The sequence below is a fragment of the Protomyctophum parallelum genome, assembly GCF_964188405.1.
Source record: "Protomyctophum parallelum genome assembly, chromosome: 9".
Lineage (NCBI taxonomy): Eukaryota > Metazoa > Chordata > Actinopteri > Myctophiformes > Myctophidae > Protomyctophum > Protomyctophum parallelum.
Window position 1 is genome coordinate 35,379,290 of NC_139706.1, and position 18,303 is coordinate 35,397,592.

An 18,303-nucleotide genomic window follows, 5' to 3' on the forward strand; every position below is an offset into this window, starting at 1 on the left:
AGTAAAAACTGCACCATGAGTCTCAGAAACTTGTTTGGTTAGTTAATAGCCGATTATAATCTCTTATGCTCGAGAATAACAAACAGCACCAAATTGCAGTGGGTCAAATAAATTAAATATAAAACTATTGCACTTTGCTTGCCTCCTGTGTATTACCAAATGTCGTTATAAAGCATGTATTCATTGTATATTATTATAAACCGATATTATTGTGGCGTTATTGAGGCAGCACGCATGTTCGATATAACTCCATTCCGTGCATGTGTTCACCAGCAGGGGCTTTGTGGGGGCGATCCGCTTCGTGTTTTGTGCCCTGCCCAGTCCTCTCCACTGAACTCCAACCCTCACGCTCTCTATCAGCATCTCATTCCTGTCTCAATATGTCTCAAGATGGCGGCCAATGCAGGATCGATGTTTCAATATTGGAAGCGTTTTGATTTACAACAACTACAGGTCAGTTGTATTCTTCTCAAAGTGTCCGCTTTGTATTTAGTTGAGGTGTGTTTTCTCGATGGGGGTTGGTGTTTTGCGTTTTAGTGGTCGTTCTGTTGGTGTTTTGTTAGAGAATTCGAGACCTCTGCTCACATCGATGAAAGTGGCTCTCTTTGCTGATCAGAAATTGATCCTCTTTGTTCAATTCACATCGATCGGACACTACGACTCGCAGCCGGGCGATGCCGCGGGGATGCGCCAAAGGAGCAAATGGTTGTTATTTGTAAACATTTGTGATCATTTCGACTTGGGGAAAATCTTGTTTAACTTTACAGAATCACGTAACCGTAGTTAGCCCGAAGCTTTAGCGCTGCAAGGTTGGATAATTTGGGGGAAAATAAGTGCGACTCATTACGGTGGCGCTGTGGTGTCACCGTTCACACAGGCAGGACATTGCGCCTGCTGCTTGTGTTGTTGCTTTTACTGTCAATTTGGCAAGTTTACTCGTCACAAATAAACATTTGCAGGCTAGTTGGCTAACGTCGGTTAAAGTGTTTATATTTATGTGGGAACTGGGAATGGTGATGATGATTTATCAACAGCCATTTTTTTGTTTCGCCACAGCAGCTTCGCACCGCTCAATTATACACTTTATGGCTAACGTTTCTACACACAGACGGTGCCACGTCTGTGGAAGTGGACGGGACAGCCACTGCTGCTGACACAAAGCATTTTTTAGAAAGAACCACGACCTTGTTTTGATAAAGAACTCAAGAAATGTTCCGGCACTGCGCACGTCATGCATAGAGGAGTCTCGATGATCCCTAGCCTCAGTAAAGGCTATAAGGAATAGGCCTGTTCACTATGAGAATAATATAGCCACTGTATATAATAGCTTGAGTGACCTATAACAGAAATCTGTACACAATGGATCTATTGTATTTTCCTGACATTTCAACTTTGCATACTGCATTCGGAGGCTCAATTTGTGAATATTAGGGGCTTTAGCCCAGTTTCTATTGTCAAAACATAATATTGTATTATGTAGGGTAGACTCATTAATCTTACATTATTCTGTGAATTCCATGGGCGTAGGGTTTGAACTTTTATTTAGGTCATGATAGCCTCAGCAGAGGGTAGACAAAGGACATTTAACAAGTGTTGTCAGCAGTCTTAGTGTTACATTAACACCACATCATCAAAGCTTTGGTTCTATTTATTTGATTATACTTTGTCCTCCTGTTGTTGTTGCTTTTTATTAATAGGAAATATGGGGTGTATCTGTGTGTCTGTCTGTCTCTTTTTGATGACCCTCAACCCTCTCCCCTCCATGGCCCTGTAGTTTGCTTTCACCCGCTTCTCCATGTTTGAACTGGTGTGTGTAAATTTGTCTGAGATCAGGCATTTTCATAGATTGACTGCCAGAGCAGTGAAAGCACTGCCAGCAGCCTAGACATGAAAAATGCATCACATAAGTTTGTGATAAGGCCCTGGGTAATTATGGCAAAGGCCCCTATCACAAGCGATTAGTCAGGACAGTGAATCTGAGCGTGTGCGAAAAGGCTGGCGGTTGGCAGGCCTGTCTACAGGATAGGAATCAGTCAAGTATGTGTGCGCACATGCACGTGTGTGTTTGTGTGTGTGTGTGCGTCGCTGCGTGCGCTGGTATGCGCAACACTGCTCAGAACATTCGCTGTCTATTATTGATGACATCTTATTTACTCTGCCTCCTACTGAGAGGCTCCTAGAGGATAGCCTTCAGAGAATAATCATTTTTTATCATCTATTTTCTGAGGAGAATCTTGGGCTGGTATGATATGATCATTACAGTCTGCTCTGCACACGGGTTATCATCCAAATGCAAACTTGTTTTTCTGCTGCTTTTTGCTTTGACCAAATGGACAGCATGTGTGTGCTTATTTTTACGCCTGTGTGTGTTCTGGGTGTAACAGGCACCCACAAATGAGAGCTTTTTTTGTTTGTTCTTTCTTATGATGAAAATCCAACACAGCCTAGATGTCAATAGCTGTAAGCCAACGTAGCGTGTATTCCTGAGGCTTAAACTGCTCATACTCATTAAAATCCCATTTGATCATTGGGACCAGCTCCCTCTGTAAGAAACTAGCTAGATGGTTGTTGCAGGACAGAGAGTGCTTTGAAACTGTGTGTGATGTGTGTGTGTGTGTGTGTGTGTGTGTGTGTGTGTGTGCTCGTGCATGTGTGCGTGCGCTTGTGTTTCACCATTACATGCCCAAATGGGAGTTACAGTGATGCTTTTAGCAAGGTCTCACTCAGTAGAAAATGGATCAGAGATTCAGAGATGATGGCAGGGTGACAGTGAATTACAGATGGAGGAGGCTTTAACATCTCTAATCCCTGTCTGTCCATTACACCGTTTCTTTAGAGGGGATCATCATTCACTCTCCTGTTTTTTTTTTAGTTAAAAAAAAAAGAAAAAGTATTTATTTATTTTTACCTAGGCCAGCAGGTTCCTGGAACATTGTGTGTCATTTGAGAATGATGATCACTCTTCAGTAACAGGCTCACAATGTGAGCACAGTGACTCCTAGACTAGTGGTTCCCAACATTATCTGGATCAGGGCCCTGCCCACTTGGAAATCTCAAAAGTATTCGTGGTCTACCCATCTGACCACTGAGCTGCCGTGTTAAGTGGTCAGATGGGTGGGCTGCGATGTGTGCATTTTCAGAGCATGTTTATTTAAATGATTGATCAATCGATTGTGTTCCGGCTTGAATCAAGTGTACGTTAAGTTCCTATTTATCGGTATCACAATGAAAACTATTTATTCAAGATTTTAAAAACAAAACTATACCATGATGACATTTGTACAAAATCTTTTAAATATTATTATTACATATGTCATAAAATCTTAGTGTTTTGGCTATTATTTGTGGGTCCACTTACAATATCCTCACAGCCCACCAGTGGGCTCCGGCTCACAGGTTGGAAATCACTGTACTAAACTTTGTTTTTGCGAAAGCCGTGTAAATTAGAAACAGGCTTTTCTTGGTCCCCATTCCCAATTTAGGCCTAATAGCCTGCATCTCACCTCATAATGTTTCCTGGAACAAACCACGCTAGAGCCATTTAAGAAAGAAAAAGAGTTAACCATTGCAACAGATGGCTAAAAAGTCACTGGGATGAAAACTAGATATAGAGTTGCGGTTTATATTTATTTATCCACTACATCCTATCCTAATGGGTAAATTTAGGGATGGTTTTGAAAGCTGATTCTAGATCTGTGGTTGGTGGTAACCTGAGCAGTTTACATTTCTCAGCGGCTGGTCCGCTGTTGTCTGCAAGAGTTTTAGTGTTAATTTATGAGCTGGTTGTCTGGACTCACTGGTGGGATATTTTTACCCTTCTGTTGCTGCACAGGCTTGGGGAGTATAGAGGAAGGGGGCATCACGTCATGGTTTTACTGTAGCCAACCAGTTCTCTGCCCAGTGACAAAACCTGGCATGGGGACTGAGGTTTCACTGTGTGTTGGGGGGTTGGTGAGCGACTAAGCGTGACTCAGAGAGAGGGAGAGAGAGAGAGAGCATGTCAGGTCTTTGGTCTCTTCTGTCTACTTTGGTTGAGGCTATGTCATGCTGTTTTCTAAGAGCTTGTACTTTTCCCTTATGAAGGTTACAACACTTCAAGTGAGGCTGAGAGGTAGGCTGTGGCTCCAGAAACCCAAATAAGCTGCACTGCTCATACCTCATCAGTGATAACATTGGTACACACTACACAGTGAAGGCCCATGTTCCCCAGTGGATTCATCCCACACTCTCAGTCTCCTCAGCCTTCTCCTGCTTTCTGCTGTGCCCGAGTGAGGCTTCCTTACTGTAGATGTGATATGATAAATCTGCAAGAAAATATAATAATTATTTTAATTTCTTTAGTGTACTTTTTGTCTGGGCGCCCGCTGGCCTAGTGGTCCAGGCACATGCCACATATAGGCTCTGGCCTGACAGTGCGTTGGTCATGACGACCTTTGTTGCATGCCTCTCTCCCTATTTCCTGTCCTTCTACACTCTTCTTAACTGTCAATAAAGGCATAAAAGCCAAAAACGAATCTTGTTATATCCACAAACTTTATTACAGGGAACAGAATTTTGATGGACGTCACCTGATTTGTTTTATTAAAGATGTGAAACGGTTAACCGAAATGTCTAAATAGAAAGAGTGATATTTAGTGTTAATTGAAGGTGAGTTTTTGAAGGTGTATATAGCCTAATTTATGACCCATGATTCAGATTGCTGTGCTGTAATAGGCCCGACTGTTAGAACCAAATGATTTATTTTATTCCACAAACAAAAGGCTCATAGTCCCTTAGGAAAATAATAGTTTTGCCTGTCTGAAGTCGGATGAGACTCACACAACCCAACAAAGTTTCTTAGGCGTTAAGGCTGCTAAATTTCGGGTAAAATGATTATTTTGCTAAATATGGTGAAAACAATTATTAGTAAGTGATTGGGGAATTAAATCATTTGATTTCAGCTCTGTATAATAAACCAACCACCTTCGTATAATACACCAGCAGTCCAGCACGCATCTCGTGTACTCCTGAATGTTAGATGTGGAAGTACTGTGATTGTCGTGTATCTGATATTACACTGGGTTTTTCGGAAAGAAGTTGATCTTCAAAAAATTGGGAAATGAAGGGAAATGTTGCAAACTCCTATATGATGTAGCAGTCAGCATATGAAATAGTGTAAGTGTAACTATTGATTATTTTCTTGATTAAATTACTGTTGAATATTCTTTTTTAGATTAAAATAGGTTACTCAGATTAAAGTGAATATACAATTCTAAATTGTGTTGGTGTAACTATAGTGTAGGTGTAACTATTGATTATTTTCTTAATTCAATTACTGTTGAATAAAAAAAAAATAGGTTACTCAGATTAAAGTGATGAATATACAATTCTAAATTGTGTTGGTGATGCCTCATTCATACAGGTGGTTGACGCTTTTATCTGTGGTGAAGAATCTGCCTTGTTTAAAAAAGAAATACATTTGTCACTATCGCCATGGCGTGTTATATTCATGTTCTATATATACTTGACAAGGGTTGGATTGGGGGTAAGTCCCTGCGACATGCTAACGTCATGTACTTGTACATCAAGCTGCCTCATGCTACAGAAACAGGAGATAGGCTCCTGCCCTATGGGCCCCATGGCTCGGCATGGCTAATTTATATATACTTGTGATTGAATCAATCAAGGATTTAAATTAATTGCACAAAATAAACACAAGCAGTGTATTACTGTAAACAAGACGTGCACAAATTTTCAAATTGTAGATTTGTAGATATCTCAAGTACTCTAGTAGTACCGTAAGCCTATCATTAATAAACAATAATCTGACTGAGTAACTGAAACGTTTAGTTTCTCCAGAAGCTCTTGGACATAGGATAGAAGACAGTCAGTAATGTTAATGATTTTGTTTGGATGAGCTTAAATTCCATATCTCACAACACATGACATAATTTACAGTAATAATTTCACATTTATTTTATTCAAATCAATTGTTTTTTTTAATCAATGAAATTGATTAGTCCAGTTAACTGTTTTGGCCTTCATGTATTGTACAGCCATACAAGGCAAGAGTTGGCAGGTAAACTAATGCATTTATTTTGAACCGGCACATTAATCATTTGCATACTCATCTCCCCACAAGAGGCCATGTCATTGTGCAGTTGTGTCCATCTCTACTTTATACTAAATGCTTTATTACGTTACCATGCCTTTAGCTTAGCTCGCTATTGGTGAACCGTTGGTTTGCCTTTCCTAATTTTAGTGTTGTTTATCTCAGTGTTACCTGGCTAAATAAGGCTTCAGTATATAGTTCTCTAGACCTTATCCCATGTCAGTCTGCGACTCCGGTGTCACTGTCTGTTAGATCATTGACCACAAGTATTGAATTCTAATAGTCCTATTGGTGTGCTTTAATAGTCCAGGTATTGAATTATGATATTGGCATGGAGTGGTGGCCTTAGGATTGAATTATGATATTGGTGACTGCAGGCTAATGGTCCAGGTATTGAATTATGATATTGGTGCACTTTGATGGTGTAGGGATTGAATTAGGATATGGCTCACTATCTGCTAATAGCTCACACTGTGTAATTTTCAATGCCAATCATGGCTTGAGTTGCTGGATCCATAACTGGCCTTTAGGCTCTACGCATCAATCAAAGCAGATGGGAACAACTTCCCCCTGTGGCCCAGGTCCTGTCTAGATCTCTGTTTTTGTTGTGCAACATTTTGTTCAATTTCTATTTTGTGAAATTTGCAGTTTTGCAACTGCTTGTATTTTGTTTTAATATGCATTATGCAAGGCTGGCAGTTTTCTCACTTCACCTCATAGCTATTTACCACAAGCCTATAGGTTGGAAAAAGACTGGTAGTTTGACCTTGGTTTTACCTTAATTTTCTTAAGTAAATACTAAATAGCTGTACTGGATCAAAGGACTGTGAATGTTCCATGAAATGAATAGCCCCACAAATCCCTGGCAAATAAAGTGATTTTGGTTGTGCCTGATATTTGTTAAATATCCTGATTATATATTTATCCTGATCTTGAACAGTGAGTTTACTGTTCCTATTGTTTTTGTGCCGCTGAGGGTATTTATACACACCAACTTAAATGGTGAGAGCCTAATATTAAGTAATGGAGTTGTAATGAGTTGGAAATCTTAGCTAGTTTTATTTCTGTCACCGTCCCATGCACCGCCGCATTGTTTATACTGAGCTCATTCCCATTTTGATTGTTAAAAAGCAGTGAGAGCCACGATGGTCCTGCTGCCAACTCAGAGTAACTGGACTGGCTGCTTCTGTGTCGAGCCTCTAAAAATAACACCGTCTGCTGGCTGGGCTCAGCAGAAAACTACCACCGATTATGATGATTCAACTGGCCTGTATGCACAGGTGTGTGTGTGTGTGTGTGTGTTCGTTCTAATTTGGATGGATGTTTTGTATTGAATGGAAATTGTCTGTCTGCATTAAAATCCTTCTGGAGTTTACATATAATTGTATAACTATAAGCTGTTGTCTAGTCATTCAGTGAGAAGCTGAGAACGTGCTCTATGTTAGAGTGATGTAAGGAGGTTGTATACGTATACCTTTTTATGTTGTGGGGAAATATAATTGATCTGAGCCGAGACCTACAAATATCATTAAATCAAACAATCAATTACTCAAGTTACTCAACCCATGAATTGAATTGGATTCATGGATATTGTTTAGTTTTTGACTCATTCCTAAGCCAATAAATTGATGGCCATCAGTGGTTCCCTATGCTGACACAAAGGAGACTTTGTGTGCTCATAGGGAAACACTGCTGGCCTTCAAATTAGTCTCCATGGGGTGAGTAATCCATATGGGAAGAAAAAATATATATTTCTGGGGTGAACTATCCCTTTAATATAATGGCGAACTAGCATCACATTCACTGTAATGGCCTCAATGTAATTTGTACTAGTCTGTAGATTAAAGTTTGAACGATTAAAACCACTAACATAAATTTACTCCTAATATTATTGCCCAGGCTTCAAACAATCAATAGGACTAGCTAGTGTCTTTAGGCCTATATCCACCTGATACATGGGTAATTATCTAGAAATGATGCAGTGCTAATTTCTGTTCCTAATGTTGGATGTCCTCAGACGATACCATTAACCCCTCCCTGACCTTTGACCCTAACAGCTGTCAGACTAGAGCCAGGGTTCAGAGGTGGTCTGACCCCTACAGACCCTGTTGTGACCTGAACTGTCTGACTGGCCTAACCTTTTGGAGCAAACAGACGATGACCTTGCCATCTGTCTTCTCTTCTATAGGACTAGCTGCCTTGAACTTGAACTTGTGGATAGAACATTTAGAGAAGGGATACAGCATGCAGGCAGCTAAAGAAGCCCTGACACAGAAAATGGTTTCACAATTAGCCTAGGCAATTCTCCATAGCCTTTAACACAAAAAAAGAAAAAAAAAGAAGAATACTTTTAAAGAAGAAAATGTTTTGCAGATGTCTGTATAAGACTGCCGAAGTTTAAATCTTGACTTCTCCCTGCTCCTTTTTCATCTAATGTCTTGAGAATCATTTGTGTTCCTGATTTTGTGTCGGCAAAGGGGGCAAGGTGACTAGTTTCCATTATGGAATGTTGAGTGCACCAGAGATGAAAAGCTTTTATTCGCTGTTCGTCACTGAACTCTCCACCCTCGCTTCCTAAGTGTTTCACGAGTGAGAGTTGTCTGCAACGTAGGAGAGGGGGAGGGGACTGTTGGTTTTATCTGTTTAGTAGACATGAGCCCATCCGCTGACTGCTGTCTGACCCTGAGTTCAGTCTTATGGTTATTAATAGGCCTAGAGGCCTGAACGTCCAGGAGCCCCTCTGATCAACTCCAGATGTTGTGGAACATGGGAGAGGACGGACGAGAGTCTGTTTGGCTATCCTCGTTTCACATGAAGTAGAAGGTTGGGAGATAGGCAGGCATGCAGAGAGACTGATAAAGACGGAGTGAGGGAGAAGGAGGGAGGGGGAGAGGGAACTTTTCACGGGAGTGTGTTTTTTGTGCGTCTTTGTTTTCATGTGTGTTTGTTTATTTCACTTTATGCCCTCAGACCAAAAGACCATAAAAAATGTATGGCATCACCATAGTGACCATAATAACTACCTATAAACTAGTGTGTAAACTGTGAAATAAGACAAACACTCCAGAACAGCTCCGAATAGTTGATTGGCTGCCTTCTGCCATAAAACTGTCTGAGCGGCAGACTGAAGGAATGCCTAACAGGCTGCGGTGACTGTCACGAGACATGAAAGGATTGGGCTCCGTGTTTTAACTCTTCTTTATCTGATGGTAAATGATAAGGTGTGCGTACTAGTCTGACACTCGGCCGGTGTGGTTTTGAGGAGGTTTGACGTTTCAGCATGGTTTTTCGAGTTGACCATTTGGTCTATTGATTGTGATTTTGATAGTTTGATGCGTCCTTGCGTGTGGCTGTGTGGAATAGGTCAAGTCATTCTATGCACGAAGCCTCTGAATAGCTTTTTAGCTGTCCTTCCCCTTCCCCGTTACTCTAGTGGGCCTTTGATGTTTGGATCAATCAAAAGACAAGAGACTGAGCCCTTGCACATGCTTCCCTCCGTGCTCAATTCATCTTCCTTCATTGTGCAGGCTTCATATCACATTCTCTTGACACAGAATAAATGCTATAATTATTACCCATTACTTAGACCAGTGCTGGCTAATTATTCTGTCATTACTGTTTGGATTAGCTATGCTCATTCTTGTTCTCACTGTTTCTCTGACATATCCTTCAAAATCAACATGAAACTGTGTTGGCTGACCAGATAGTGAGTCGACCACAATTGCAATGTCCTGATGTCCCTGACTGAGACCTGCATTGCATGTCCTTCCCCTTCACTTCCTTCAATTTCTTCTCTGCTATCCTGTCTAAATAAAGAAACGACTGCCCCCCCACAAAAAAGAAAGAAGAAAATATATAGGTGTGTATATATAGAATATCCTATCCGTAATGAGCAAAATCTCCCTGTCCGTCTGCGTTTGCAGTTCATGTATCTGAAGAACCATCCGACCTTGCCCGTGGTCGAGTCAGTCAGATAGGTGGTTCGATCCGACTGCTATGCCCAATATGGTCATGCTCATGCTCATATATGAGACTGACCCACAACTTCAGACCCAAGGGAGCCGAGTGTCGAACCGCTTGGATAGGCAGTTGTCAAGAACCGGCGATCCGACCGTTATGCCGTATAGAGATCCAGTTGTCCAGAACCATGGATTTGACCCATATGCCCATACTGTATATTTGGGCATATCGTATATGGGGCATATACAGATGATATCAGGGAACTCCTTTTATGAGCATCAAAGGGACAGATACGCAATTAAACAGAAAGTCGGCAAAAGCCATATTATGGACGAATGGTTGTAATGTTGTCAAAGAAAAGTAAGTGAAAACAAGGTACAGTATGGGAAGTAGGATGTCATCAAGTCAACAAGGTTATGACTGAGAAACGGAGCATTAAATAAAACATTGTATTTGATATTTGATTTGCAAACGCCATACAGGCTTATGTGATCATTGCCAGGGGAGGAGTCTGTGTTATATGCTATTATGAACTGTAGTAGCCGCCCACTACCAAAGGGAAAGAGATGGCATGGTAGAAAGATGAGCTGAGGAACACGATTTATTATAAGAACTAGACAAAGAACAGAACACTCTTATGTAGTTAGAGATGTTAATGATTTAACCACCAATAATTATTTTGACCGGTTAATACTATCACTTCAATTACCCCTTAGACTGCAGGCAGCCACCACGTTACAAATCTGGAAACTGCACTTCAGGAAGTCAACAAGGTGTGACTGTCACAACTGACATGGGATTTTCAAAACAATGTATTTTGGCAGAATAAAGCCACGTTACAGAATAAAGTAATGTTGCGAGTCAATAATAAAAAATTATGCGGTATTATGACTCATATCTAGCAGATTGTGACAGCAAACCTCTCCAACACATGTAGGAAATTCAGTTTTCCTACTGACCAAATTGTATTTGACTACACTGGGTTCCTGTAGCAGTTTCGCAACCACAAATGTAGTCTTGGCAAGTATTCATTTGAGACACTGAGTGAGTCACAGACATTCTAAATCTATCTTCAAAAGTTAAATGTTAATGAGTTAACAGTGGTCAGTTATTGGTCATAGACTTTATTTATTTATATACTAGGTTTGTTCTTGTCAGTGATGATTGCCTGTACATCTGTACCACTGATTTCAATTGGATGATTGAGTAGTTTTGGACCCAGCCCCTAGGCTTGTATGTGTGCTCTAGCACCCTGAGAGCACCATTTCTCTTCCAGACCTGATTAATCCCTGTTGCCCCTTCATGATCGCAGTTTCCATTTTTTAGCCCCATATCTGTGCATTCATCCCCCAATCTCCACTCAGTGGCACCAAATAGCTTCCTGGCAGAATGGAGGCATTAATTCAGGGATGAGAAGTGTGATACCCCCCAGCCCCCAACCCCCTCTGTCTCGCTCTCTCCCTCCCTCTGTCGTTCTCTCTTGTGCAATTTCTAATTTTTGGGGGGACTTGCTCTCTTTTTTCTTTCTCCATCTCTATATCTGTGCTCTGTTTTGTAATGCACAGCCTTTATCGGAGCTGAAACAGCTCACTACCCTCTGATCCTATCTCAGATCTCAATATCCCAGCCGTTCCACCCTTGTAAACGCAGGGATGAAAAATGTTGCCCTTTCACCAGCGCATTACACCCCAGCATATCGCCATGCCATTCTCCTCTTCTCTGTGCACACTCCACAGTCCACACACCATTCATCGTCTGGTAACACTGGCCTCTAGGTAAATTCAACCTAAAAAAAAAAGTGAAAGAGTGAGGAGTGCTTCCTCCGAACCATAGGCGCTCTCCATTATTGTATCATGTTTGTAGTTAGGCCAAGGTTTACGACGAAAAAAATACAAATAATTATAGCCCTTAGCAGATCAGGCGTGCATGCGTGCGAATAAAGAAAAGTTGTTTTTGATCAGGGTTTGTTGAGGTCATTCTTTACATCTCCTGTGAGGCTCGTAGATATGTTTTAGTCTCCAACATACACCTGAACAGTAAACACGTCACACTGTTTCAGCATAATAGTTGTGCATGCTTGTGCTAAAGGGACAAGTTGGCTGGTTTCCCTCCCCAGTTTACATCCTAGCTGATTCTCTCAGTGTTGCTTCTCACAAGCAACACTGAGAGAATCAGCTAGGATACATTGTGCTTCTTCAACCCAGTGCGGTTTGTAAACTGTCTCCTCCTGGCACATTTTGGAATCGTGCACCCTGCTTTGTTAGAGGAAGGAAGCCAGACAGGGAGGCAGGATTGTAGTCTCTTATCTTCGCTGGCGTTGTGCTGTGTTTTGAGGGGGCGTGCCTGTGATCTGTGATCATGTACCGTGTCATTGTAGCAAGCGTGGCTGTCGCTCCTGACTGAGCTGCCACCACCACAGCTCCACCCCCCACACACAGTGAGCGGGTCGGGCACGCAGAGCACGGCACGCGGCTGCATAGGAGATGGAAAAGGGATATGGGGAGGCTGGAGGTGGTGAAGGGGGCTTGTGAAAGGTGGGCCTCCAAGATTGTAGATAAGACCTCTTTCCAGACGCCTTTTGACTGTTTACTATCATAACCACATAACAGCTTCAGACTTGTCAGAGATAAAGGGGGACATAGGGACCGCACTGGAAAGACTGAAACTTCATCCGTTCGACAGCATTTGTGTCACGCCGCTGAGTGCAGGCAGGGGCTATGAAGAAAAAAGCCCCTCTTATTCTGTAGTGCACACAAACGTTTGATTTTCACATATTAGACCATTCATTGTCATAACTAATTTAGTCTTCTTAGTACTCTCATCTATCAAATGCCCAGCTGTAATGTAAGGTGGCTAAACTTGTGTGTGTGGTCTTCTGTCCTCTCCCACTCACCTTGGCAGACGAGGGAGGCTATCAGATTAGCTTAATGTTGTATACACAACAACGGTTTCCTTGGTTGTCATTCCTCGCGACCTAGCGACCTAGCTATCACTGGATCGGCGATGGGGGGACGGTATGAGAAATTCCACCACAAGTTTTTGATACCTCAATTAAAGCACACCCGTCTCCTGTTATCTCATTTAGCCCGCCCTGGATGTGATCACCATAATCAGTCACGCCTGATTGGAGCCTCCTTCTTAATTAATCAATCTCATGTATCATCACCTGTGGCTCATTAGAGTAATTGGAGTGAATTAGTCGGATAGAGGGCCCTCTCTCTCTGTCTGCACATGTACACGTGGCAGGAATTTTATGAGAGTAGATGAACATACACATTGATGTAGACATTATGTGGACTCACCATGGATCTGATGGTGAAGTGTAATGGGATGTGTTGCCCGTGAATGCTGTCAGTGTTTGGTATTGTTACTTCAGTAGTGGAGTGGAGAGATTTACTCCCAAGTATAAAGAGCAGTGATGTAAATAGGTTTTCAATGTATGAGTCCCGGGATGCAGGGATGGTCTTTTAGATGAGTCCCAGGGGCATTGTATGAGTCCCACTTCAACGACGTTAGGAGTCATATATAATATTTTATTTACAAATGGCAGCATTTAACTCCCATTTCATTTTATATGGTTATAATGTGGTTATATTCATGTAGAAAACAGAAGTAGAAATGATTATTATAACTAAAGCTAGCAACAAAAAAATAATAGAATAATAACGCTCTACATATTTCACATTATTTTGGCTGTACAGTAGTGCATCCCATGCATGCAGAGGTCGTTGTTTTATTGCGTCCCTTAACTATAAACCTATTTGAATCTCTTTAAGAGCAAAGTATAACGGTCTTCCTGTGAGGTCCTCATCCATGGCGGCATCCTACATCCACATGCAAAACCTTTATTACGCCTGCTGTAACTTGTACAAGGGGTATGGATATCCCAGATATCAATAGATGCCAAAGTGTATTCTTATTAGAGGTGCTCGGATCAGGTTTTTTGGGACCGATCACTGATTGTTTATCTCACGGCCAATACCGATTTTGTGTGTAAGGTGAAAATTTGAATATTTCCAAAATTATATGAGGAGGAAGGGGAGAATGTTTATGCCTGTCAAAGATGAAAAACTATATTATACTATATATCTGATTGACTTTTATTCGACTTAAATGGTATAAAAGATCGGTTTCTCCAGATCGGATAAAATAGACCGATCACCGATCGGTGGCCGATTGATAGGATAGCACCTCTAATTCTTATATAAATAGTTAATTAAAGTAGTTTTTTAATTGCTTCCTGTCAAACGAAAACGAACTGCGTGAGGACGTAGGCAGGCCCTTATGAATATATACATATTAATCTTGATTCCATTCACGTGTGATTTCCATAGCTGCATTTTCTTCCAAAGTTAACACACCTGATTTTAATTATACAGGTCTACTCCGTTTTGAATGTCATATATGGCATCCAGATGGTGTAATACTTGTTTTAAAAAGTAATCCTGTATCTGAAAACATTTTGACTGTGCGCGCCAAATTAGTTTTGTCAAAATTCACAAACTGTCAACAATGTAAATAGCTCAACATATTTGGTTTATGTGCACTATGGCAGTGTCGGAATTATTCAAACTGTTCATGACAAGTGCCATTAATACTTGGAGCTCCTTTTTGCTATTATGACCTTGGTTTACATGTTTTTGACTGCATCACCACTCCACCCCGAATATCAAATTATTTCTGTTATTTACATTGCTTATCAAGGTTTTGCATGGGTTAATTTTTTGTGCAGAGTACATTGTTGTGTGTGTGTGTGTGTGTGTGTGTGTGTGTGTGTGTGTGTGTGAGTGTGAGTGTGAGTGTGAGTGTGAGTGTGAGTGTGAGTGTGAGTGTGAGTGTGAGTGTGAGTGTGAGTGTGAGTGTGAGTGTGAGTGTGAGTGTGAGTGTGAGTGTGTGAGAGAACCAGGACAGGGACTGCTTCTTTTGGGCCAGTCCAGTAAAACCAAGCCAAGCATGTTTTGTTAGTGCAAGTATATACTAGCATTGCAAACCCCTCTACATGGTCTTGACTGTTCCCATTCTCTGTAATACTAGAGCAGAACATGTTACTGTAATTAACCATAAAATCAATCAATCACAATCAACCAGGCAGTTATAACCTTTTATTTAACACATTTTCAATGAATGCTTCAATGCTGTTATTTAACTAATAAGATGTAGCTTTTGTAGCAAGGCAGCAGCACTGTTGTCCCTTGGGAAGCGTGTGTGTGTGTGTGAGACATGAACAGAATATGCATATTTCTTTCTATAATCTTTTCTTTATTTTAACCAACCAAAACATCCCTTGCACTACATTTTACTAGGGCCTTAAAATACAGTACTTTTCTAACAGACAGAGGGAACTGTTAATTGTGTACCGTCACTTTAAAGCGTAATGTATACGTCATCGTACGACGGTGTCACGCACCAAAAATAGCCAATCTACAAGCTCACACTGCGTCTGGTTGCACCGCGTTGTGAGCTTGTAGATTTGTCTTTTCGGCAACGATAGTCTGAGAATTAAGTCGCACATTGAATTAATATAACTCTATGGCAGGGAGGGAGTTTTGAGTTTCCCAAACGTATTATGAATTGGATTATAAATTATGGTAACAGAGTCTTGCTGGGCAGCAAGCACCAAATGTCTTGGGTGGAAGAGGACGGTTGTTCCACTCCAGCAGCTGACGGCTCCTGTGTTGTTTCGACTCTGTGCAGACATGTAAAGGTATTGCATTTGGGTTTAATACAATGCATTATTGACAGATGCCTATTGCCTATATGCATTGTCAAAATGTTCCCTTTCGTGCATGTACTAAATACTAATTAAGTTAACAACTGTGCTACATTATTGCATTTAGCTCCCCTCCAAACTTTTTCACCCGTTCACCATACTTCCACGGCGCAACCACGACGCAACCACCCGTCGTGTCTCGGCCCCCTTACCACCGTGGCCCAGTCAATTTAGAGCTTGCCCAGTCTTGACTTCGAATAGAGGGGGCGAAAAAACAAGAAACAACAAAAGATAACCTACTTTGGCAGCCCTTGTGCATGCACATTTCTGTTAGTATAGAAAACTACCGCATGTCGACAAAACCGTTCACACCTATCGGCTGGAGATGCGCTATCACCCCCCCCCCTGTCAATCATTTAATCCATGCTACGCGCCTGCCCCATATTATATAGCGAGTGGCCCATGACGTCAGCTGCTGCGGCTATACCCGATAACGGGCTCGACAAGCCAAAAGCTTTTTTTTCCACACTTTTAGACCTTATCTGTGGTCATCATATGGGCATACCTGGCAATGGCAAATTCTCATTTTTGTGTGTCAAAAGTCCATACAAATTATTTCCTCAGAAAACTTCCTTCCGAAAACGTGCTGCGTGATGATGTGTCGAGGCCCACATCGATAAAAGCCAATCAAAATGAAGCTCACCAGTTTGTTTCCCATGCTTCATTGTCCAGACCTCCACAGCTGGTTTTGATTAAAGAACTACTCCGTTTTTAATCTCATTCAAGATGACATCCAGACAGTGTATTACTCGTTTTAAACTTAATCATCAAGCTAAAATATGTATATAGGTTAGACATAATACCCCGGCTTTTCCCCTTTATGGTTAGCCTGGGTAAACTAAACCTACGGTAAAAAAGTAAACATTCATTTGATTCAGTAGTCCGCTGTCAGATTCAGTAGTACAAAAAAAAACTGACGGCTGTGTGGGGTGAGTTTAGTGAATGATAAGGGGACTGCAGGGCAACAGCAGTAGCTGCGCGGTGCGCATTGATACAACGTCAAAATGCACCACAGATGAATCAGTCCATTTAACCCTTTTACATGTCCCGCCTACCTTGGAGTCGGAGATGGGACCCTTTTCAGACTGAGTAGCGAGTGACAAAACAAATCCACGGGAACGCAGCAATTCAGGCTGGAACCCAGGCTACTATATGGTAATAGTAGAAATGGGTCAACAATAGGCTACAAATTACGCTAGTTTTGTGGATTAATATTTTTTTTATATGTGGCCCCAAGACCCCCACCAAATAACCGGAACTACTTAAGTTAATATTGACCAAAACGAGACAAGAACTCCCACCACAGGACGCAGGGAATGAATTACTATAATACCTTTGCAACCACTATATAATGGCAAGTATTTCCTACAGATTTAAGTCCAAAATCTGAACTAACCCTTTAAGCTGAAAATAACAGATCTACAGGCTCACAATGTGTCGCGTTGCGAGACATTGTGATCTTGTAGATCTGCTATGTTCTGCAGAAACAATATTGGATGCTGCGATTAAAGTGGCTAGTTTTTTAATTTAATAATAGTCCCCTGGATCGGTTAAGCCAGGGGTTCTCAACCCCCCTCGGGGGGTCGCCAAATTATTTTGGGGGGTCCCCAAATTATTTTATTTTTTTGCAACTGAATGGCTGGGAAATGAAGAGTTTACATCTTACACATAGTACATGCATAAACTTTCCTTAACTTTTTCGGTGCCAATGGTGGTAGCATACGCATACCTAAGGAATGCCACGCGTCCACACTAACTCTACGATGCTTGTTTCCTTTCCGGGTTAATCAGGAAGGTGGGGGCTTTTTTTATGAGCACAGTGTTCACTCTCATTAGCTCAGACCCCTGAGCTATCATTACAACCAGTACAAACTCACAAATTATTTACGATCGTCAGGTGCGTGGCGGCTCACCATGGACAACTCTCGAACCTTTAGAGATACAGCGCTTTGAAAATCCTGTTATAATGGAGGCTTGATGGAGCTGGATTTAAAAATCCCATAGCTGGTGGGGACGGAGGCTCTCCATATTAACCGGATGCTAAAATGCTAAAAGGTAAATATTAGACGGTCGTTGCTTTCATATATGGAGTATACGGTTGTCTATGAACATACGTGTAGAGGGCACCAGTAGGTACCGATACCGATAGCCTAGCTACGTTTATAAACGTAGATCGCAGCGAAAAAGTTAATGATTATATCTGGTTTCAGTATTCATTTATGAATTAAGGTTTTTTTTGCAGTCAGTTTGTATTGGGGGTAGGGGGGCCGGCGGGGGTCGCGAGGCATGGCCAAAGCATTTCCGGGGGTTCCCAGCCAAAAAACGTTGAGAACCCCTGGGTTAATCGATAGTCGATTAATTGTGATGAACATCCACCATCGCCATCACAGTACCAATAGCCAGCTTCAACTGCTGTAGTGCACTTTGAAATTTTGTTCCACTGAGTTTTGAATTCCTAAATGATATTCTTTGAACAAAAGCA

At 41.5% G+C, this 18,303-nt stretch overlaps 1 protein-coding gene across 4 annotated transcripts in view; it reads left to right on the forward strand.

Moving 5' to 3' along the window:
• Positions 1-354: 354 nt before the first annotated feature.
• cux1b (cut-like homeobox 1b) overlaps positions 355-18,303 on the forward strand; it is a 75,104-nt gene continuing 57,155 nt past the window's right edge. For 3 of the 4 annotated variants that reach the window (XM_083773747.1, XM_083773744.1, XM_083773745.1), the window contains exon 1: positions 355-453. In XM_083773747.1, the coding sequence (XP_083629873.1) occupies positions 391-453 (63 nt within the window). In that variant the 5' untranslated portion in view covers positions 355-390. The remainder of the gene's footprint in view (positions 454-18,303) is intronic. The other variant, XM_083773746.1, reaches the window with a different exon arrangement.